The 1,251-nt window shown below is 52.8% G+C and overlaps 1 protein-coding gene across 1 annotated transcript; it reads right to left on the bottom strand.

The window, feature by feature from the left end:
* Positions 1–628: 628 nt before the first annotated feature.
* LOC142663785 (histone H2B 1.1-like) lies at positions 629–1,009 on the bottom strand. The gene has a single exon (XM_075842619.1). The coding sequence runs from the start codon at positions 1,007–1,009 to the stop codon at positions 629–631; it is 381 nt and encodes a 126-aa protein (XP_075698734.1).
* Positions 1,010–1,251: the final 242 nt, after the last annotated feature.

Raw genomic sequence — 1,251 nt, 5'->3', positions numbered from 1 at the left:
TCTGCTCCACCTGTATTGCAATACCCGGCACAGAGGATACACCAGAGTCTGCTCCACTTATATTACAATACCCGGCACAGAGGATACACCAGAGTCTGCTCCACTTGTATTACAACACCCGGCACAGAGGATACACCAGAGTCTGCTCCACTTGTATTACAACACCCGGCACAGAGGATACACCAGAGTCTGCTCCGCCTGTATTACAATAACCACCCTTTATCCAGTCCTCGCCAGTGTGATTGCTTGTTCTCTATCGGCGTCCAGCAGTTTCCCTGGCATCTATGTTATAAATCTGACTACTACCCTCATCATTGTTATTTACAGATGCCCCATGCTTCCTTCCGTCTCCTAATGTACAATGTTCCGTTTCTTCTGGACAGTGTGATATTATGACAGGTCATCTGCCCGCAGGATCCGTGTCCCGGCTTCCTCACACGCGGCAATGTCCCTCCCTGTCCGGCAGCCACATAATGTATGAAGCAGCATCTGCACCGACACGAGAGCGGCCGCACATAGAACAGGGGGACTAGCGGGAGGCCAGACAATAGCAGGCACAGCTCTGTTGTAGACAAGGTGGGCGGCTCTTAGAAGAGCCTTTGTGTTCTTACTGCAGGGACGGGGCACATTACTTGGCGCTGGTGTACTTGGTGACGGCCTTGGTGCCCTCGGACACGGCGTGCTTGGCCAGCTCTCCAGGCAGCAGCAGGCGCACGGCAGTCTGGATCTCCCGGGAGGTGATGGTGGAGCGCTTGTTGTAGTGAGCCAGGCGGGAGGCTTCCCCTGCGATGCGCTCGAAGATGTCATTGACGAAGGAGTTCATGATGCCCATGGCCTTGGACGAGATGCCGGTGTCAGGGTGGACCTGCTTGAGCACCTTGTACACGTAAATGGCGTAACTCTCCTTCCTGCTCTTTCTCCGCTTCTTGCCGTCCTTCTTCTGTGTCTTGGTCAGGGCTTTCTTGGAGCCCTTCTTGTGCGCCGGGGCAGACTTGGCGGGCTCAGGCATGATAACACACTGCGATCTGCTCACAACTGTATATAGTGGAGTGCTGGGTGTATATAGTGTAGAGCTGGGTGAATATGGTGTATTGCTGGGTGTATATGGTGGAGAGCTGGGTGTATATAGTGGAGAGCTGGGTGTTTATAGTGTATTGCTGGGTGTATATAGTGGAGAGCTAGGTGTATATAATGTATTGCTTGGTGTATATAGTGTAGAGCTGGGTGTATATGGTGGAGAGCTGGGTGTAT

This window comes from Rhinoderma darwinii, chromosome 11 (assembly GCF_050947455.1).
Source record: "Rhinoderma darwinii isolate aRhiDar2 chromosome 11, aRhiDar2.hap1, whole genome shotgun sequence".
Taxonomy (NCBI): Eukaryota; Metazoa; Chordata; class Amphibia; order Anura; family Rhinodermatidae; genus Rhinoderma; species Rhinoderma darwinii.
Note: the sequence above shows the minus strand (reverse complement) of the source record. Positions and strands in the feature narration are given on the sequence as shown.

Coding starts and splice junctions, on each gene's coding strand:
- LOC142663785 (XM_075842619.1), bottom strand. CDS start 1,009: ATGCCTGAGCCCGCCAAGTCTGCCCCGGCGCACAAGAAGGGCTCCAAG.